Source organism: Citrus clementina, unplaced genomic scaffold (genome assembly GCF_000493195.1).
Source record: "Citrus clementina cultivar Clemenules unplaced genomic scaffold, Citrus_clementina_v1.0 scaffold_369, whole genome shotgun sequence".
NCBI classification, from domain to species: Eukaryota; Viridiplantae; Streptophyta; class Magnoliopsida; order Sapindales; family Rutaceae; genus Citrus; species Citrus x clementina.
The window spans coordinates 3,327-9,296 of NW_006262293.1; the positions used below are offsets into that span (position 1 = coordinate 3,327).

The 5,970-nt window shown below is 32.5% G+C and overlaps 1 protein-coding gene and 1 non-coding gene across 2 annotated transcripts; one reads left to right on the forward strand and one right to left on the reverse strand.

Annotated features, from left to right (window-relative positions):
* Nucleotides 1-3,557: 3,557 nt before the first annotated feature.
* On the reverse strand, nucleotides 3,558-4,736 carry LOC112099513 (the record flags this gene model as incomplete). The annotated part of the gene is made up of 2 exons (XM_024186866.1): nucleotides 4,223-4,736; nucleotides 3,558-4,100 (listed from the first exon to the last, which is right to left on the reverse strand). Coding segments are annotated over exons 1-2 (1,057 nt in total), but the record flags the coding sequence as incomplete, so codon positions are not given.
* Nucleotides 4,737-5,511: 775 nt separating this feature from the next.
* On the forward strand, nucleotides 5,512-5,620 carry LOC112099514. Its single transcript, XR_002906260.1, has one exon. It is a non-coding gene; the product is annotated as a small nucleolar RNA R71 (small nucleolar RNA).
* Nucleotides 5,621-5,970: the final 350 nt, after the last annotated feature.

Here is a 5,970-nt window from a genome sequence, read left to right on the forward strand (position 1 = left end):
AGTCATACACAATTATGACATTTTGAGCCAAGTCGTTTAGCTCTCCTTTTCTTAGCAAACGTACTTTTACCAAAACCAGGCATGTAAGAAACAAATGGATCAGAAAACTCACCAGCTAATCAGACCTTTACTTCAATTAACCAACGAATGTTAGAAGGAATGCCATTGATCATTAACAAATGCAGTCGTTCACAATGAGCTTTGTAAATTTTCCTGAGGGCATTCTGAGGGAGAGAATGAAAACGCTTATGCAATTTATGTTGTATTTCTTCCATGCTTGATTTTGAGATTTCAATTATTATGGGAAACTGAGAATACTGACTTAAGAAGTCACAGAGTACTGTTATCCGCCATTTATACGGGAAAATAAATCAAAACACACCAAAATCAAATATTCGTCCTCTCATTGAGTTAACCTCAAACTCCAATTGAAATTCATATATGCCACGCTCTATTGCTTTGAGTTGTCTTTCTTGATCCTCAACATAGGCCACTAATTCTGGTGGTTGTCATTCCCAAATTGGATGTGATTTACAGCTTTGTGTCAATCTTCTCAAGTGAAATTTTATTCGCAAAAGTCTTTTAAGATGTGTAAACAAAATATTCCTTATTGAGGTACTCATGATGTATGATGATGAAGAAAACAAAATTATTAAACACACTTAAGTAAGAAACATCACAACGCGTATCATTCAAGATAGTCAAACAATTCAAACGATAAAACAACAGTGAAAAGTTAAAATACTCATTAAAAACTTAATCAAGATTTTGTGGGTCACTCAAATTTATCTCGGTGCTTGGTTCACGTGGTTGGTATTCCAGATAGGGCTTTATTCTTTGACCATTAACTTTAAATGTGACACTGTTTTTTGGATTCTCAATTTCTACAGCCCCATGTGGATATACATTTTTTTACAATAAATGGGCCACTCCACTTTGGCTTTAACTTTCCTGGAAACAAATGAAGATGAGAATTATAAAGCAACACTCTTTGACCAATTTCAAATGTTTTTCGAAAAATTCTTTTATCATGAAAAATTTTTGTTCTTGCGTTAATAATTCTTGAATTTTCATATGCATCATTTCTTAATTCCTCAAGTTCATTCAATTGTAATTTCCGCACATTACCAACATCATCCAAATTTGAATTAAAAGCTTTAATATCCCAAAATGATTTATGTTTAAGTTCAACAGGTAAGTGACAAGGTTTACCATAAACTAGCCGATAGGATGACATTCCTAAAGACGTTTTAAATGCAGTACGGTATGCCCAAAGTACATCAGTCAATCGAAGAGACCAATCTTTGCGGTTTGGGTTAAATGTTTTCTCTAAAATTTGTTTTATCTCCCTATTTGCTAATTCAACTTGACCATTTGTTTGAGGATAATAAGGGGTAGCAACTTTATGTATAATTCCATATTTTTTCATTAAAGACTCAAATAACTTATTACAAAAATGCCTACCTCCATCACTAATAATGTCTCGAGGGATTCCAAGTCGACTTAGAATGTTTTCTCTTAAAAATTTAACGACAGTTTTACTATCATTATTTCGACAAGACATTGCTTCAATCCATTTTGAGACATAATCAACTGCCACTAATATGTACACAAATCCAAAAGATGGTGGAAATGGACCCATGAAATCAATTCCCCAACAGTCAAATATTTCAATTTCAAGTATGGGGTTTAAGGGCATCATGTTTCTTTTAGTAATTGATCTTAATTTTTGACAGTTTTCACAAGTTTTGCAAAATTCATATGTGTCTTTAAATATGGTAGGCCAATAAAATCCACTTTGTAAAATTTTAGCCGTAGTTTTTCTTGAAGAAAAGTGTCCACCGCATTCTTCAGAATGACAAAAAATAATGACTCTACTTACCTTATTATCAGGAATGCATCATCGAAAAATCTGATAATAGCAATATTTAAATAAGTAAGGATCATCCTAATAAAATTTCTTTACTTCAACCAAAAATTTATTCTTCTCCTGAGTATTCCATTGCGAAGGCATTTTACCTGTAACAAGGAAATTAACAATGTTAGCATACCATGGTATTAAAGTAACAAATAATAAAAATTTATTAGGAAATGAATCATTGATGGGTGTTATATCAGTGCAGATTTCAGATGTGAGTCTTGATAAATGATCAGCAACGACATTTTCGGCACCCTTTTTAACTTGATGGTGAGGTCAAATTCTTGAAATAACAAAATCCAGCGAATTAGTCTTGGTTTGGCATCCTGTTTAGTCATCAAATATCTCACAACAGCGTGATCAGTAAAAACAACAGTTTTAGAACCAAGCAAATATGAGCGAAATTTGTTTAATGCATACACCACAGCAAGTAATTCTTTTTCAGTTGTCCAATAATTCATTTGAGTACTATCCAAAGTCTTACTCGCATAGTGAATCACAAACGACTTACGATCCATTTTTTGTTCTAAAACAGCACCAATAGCACAGTCACTTGCATCACACATTAATTCAAAAGGTAAAGACCAATCAGGAGATTGCATAATAGGTGCAGATGTCAAAAGGCAAATTATTTTCTCAAAAGATTTTTGGCAATCATCAATCCATTCAAATGGTGCATCTTTTAATAAGAGGTTATAAAGTGGTTTAGATATGACACTAAAAGTTTTTATAAACCTCCTATAAAATCATGCATGCCCTAAAAAGGATTGCACATCTCTAACTGTTTTTGGTTGAGGCAATTTAGATATGACTTCAATTTTTTCTTTGTCAACTTCAATTCCTTTAACAGATATAACATGACCCAAAACAATTCCAGAAGTAACCATGTAATGGCATTTTTTCCAATTTAAAATGAGTTCTTTTTCAACACATCTTTTTAAAACGTTTTTCAAATTATCAAGGCAATCATCAAAAGAATTCCCAAATACTGTCAAATCATCCATAAAGACCTCTAAATAATGTTCAATCATATCAGTGAAAATACTTAACATGCATCCTTGAAATGTTGCAGGAGCATTACAAAGTTCAAATGACATTCTTTTAAATGCAAATGTTCCAAAGGGACATGTAAATGTGGTTTTTTCTTGGTCTTCAAGTGCTATAGGAATTTGATAATAACTTGAATACCCATCTAAAAAGCAGTAGTAGGGATGTCCAGCTACTCTTTCTAAGATTTGATCAAGAAATGGTAAAGGAAAATGATCTTTTCTAGTGGCTTCATTTAATTTCCTATAATCAATGCACATGCGCCAACTAAATGTAATTCGTGTTGGAATTAATTCACCTTTTTCATTTTTAATAACAGTGATTCCAGATTTTTTAGGTACTACTTGTGTAGGACTTACCCACTTACTATTAGAGATAGGGTAGATAATTCCCGCATCAAGTAACTTAAGAACTTCTATTTTTACTACTTCTTTCATGTGTGGGTTTAATCTTCTTTGAGGTTGTTGACATGTTTTAGCATTTTCTTCCAAATTGATTCTATGTGTGCAAATTAAAGGATTAATACCTTTAATGTCATTTAAAGTCCATCTAATTGCATTTTTATACTTTTTAAGAATAGATAGTAACTTACCTTCTTGGTCGCTTGATAAGGTCGAAGAAATCACAACAGGATAAGTTTGTTCTTCTCCAAGATAAGCATACTTTAATCCCTCTGGCAAAGGTTTCAATTCCAATTTAGGTGCTTCTTGTTGTTCAATCTTTTCAATAATTCCAAGCTCCTCAAATTTTGGTTTCCTATCATTAGTTTGCAAAGTCTGACAAGAATCAAACAACAAATTTATATTAGAAGTATCATGTTCAAGTTGTTTACTTGATTCAATTGAATTAACCAAACAAATATCACTAAGTTCAGAAAAACTCCCTTTTTGAATATTCTCCTCTATACAAGATTCAAGCAATTCATTTTGTTCATCAATCTCATCTTCATTCTCATTCTCCTCATTAGGTTGCCTACACATATTGAAAACATTCAATTCCAGAGTCATATTTCCAAATGACAAATTCATTAAACCATTCCTACAATTCATCAAAGCATTAGCAGTTGCTAAAAATGGTCGACCCAAAATTACAGGAATTGGTTTATAATTATTCACAACAGGTTTAGTTTCTAAAACTATAAAATCCACAGGGTATATGAATTTATCAACTTGCACTAAAACATCTTCCACTATTCCTTTTGGTATTTTAATTGATCTATCGGCAAGCAAAGTGTAGTTGAAGTTGATTTTAACTCACCAAGATTAAGTTGAAGAAAAACTGAATGTGGAAGCAAATTAACACTAGCACCAAGGTCTAACAAAGCATGCTCAATTTTGTGATCTCCAATAATACAAGAAATAGTAGGACAACCAGGATCTTTATATTTTAACTTATTATTAGTAGACAGAATGGTACTTACCTGTTCAGCCATAAACGCACTCTTTTTTACCTTCAATTTCCTCTTAACAGTGCATAAGTCCTTTAAAAATTTGGCATATGAAGGTACCTGCTTGATTGCATCTAACAGAGGAATGTTAACTTTCACTTGCTTAAAGATTTCATAAATTTCAAAAGAGTGGTTTGATTTCCTTGGTTTATTCAATGCATGCGGAAATGGTGGTTCAAATGGAACAATAGTTATTCCTTCACTAGGTGTAAGTTTATCTAGTTCTTCCTTACCCTTTGATTTTTCATTTTCACAAGGTTCAGGAATAGGCCGATCAATAACCTTACCACTACGAAGAGTTATAACTGACTTAACATGGTCCATGGGTGCATTTTGAATCTTAGGATTTGGTTGTGGTTGAGCTGGAAATTTTCCTTTTTATTGAATTGTGAGTGCAGAAGCAATTTTAGCAAGAGTATATTTCAAATCAGAAAAAGTTTGTGCATTTTGATTGTTAATAGTATCTTTCTTCCTAATGAATGAATGCATTGTATCTTCCAAATTTTTCCATGGTGGTGGAACATATGGTACATAAGGATGAGTATTTTGAAAATTTTGTGGAGGTGGTGCTTGTGAAGATTGTGCATTATTATTATTCCTCCAACTGAAATTTGGATGATTTCTCCAACCAGGATTATAAGTCTGTGAATATGGGTTTGGTTTATTAAAAGTGTTGATGACATTAGCTTGATCATGCAAACATTCTTTGAGTGCAGGCAGAGTGGGACAATCTTGAGTGAAATGATCATTAGAACTACAAACATCACATGCAATTTCTTGAACATATTTTACTTGATCACTTTTTTTATTTTCCAAAGCTTCAACCTTCCTAACTAGGGATGCAAATTTTGCTTGTAAATCATGATCTTCCCTAAGGTTGTAGATTCCTCCACTAGATGGAGATGGTTGTGGTTTATAAGTCAATTCAAAAGTTCCAACAGTATCCCAATGTTGTGCATTTTCAGCTAATTGGTCAAGGTAATCTAGTGCATCTTCAGGATTTTTATCTTTAAATTCACCATTACACATCATTTCTACAACTTGTCTAGTTTGTGGTATTAAGCCTTCGTAGAAATAAGTGACCAATCGCCAAGTTTCAAAACCATGGTGTGGACATATGTTAAGCAATTCTTTAAACCTATCCCAACATTGGTATAATGTTTCTCCATTTTTTTGAGTGAAAGAAGTGATTTTCCTTTTAAAAGAATTTGTTCTATGAGGTGGAAATAATTTTTTTAAAAATTGTTCTTGCATGTTATTTCCAAGTTCTTATTGATCCAGATCTAAGGTTTTGTATCCAAGTTTTAGCTTTATCTTTTAATGAAAAAGGAAAAAGCTTTAATCTAATTATGTTCATGCTACAATTTTGGTCTGTATATGTATTACAAACTTCCTCGAAATCTCTTAGATGCAAATATGGATTTTCAGATTCTAAACCATGAAATGTTGGTAAAAGTTGGATAATACCTGGTTTGAAGTTAAATCGAGATGCTTTTGGAGGAAATACTATACACGACGGTGCTCTAGTTCTGGTTGGATTCATGTAGTCTCTCAAAGT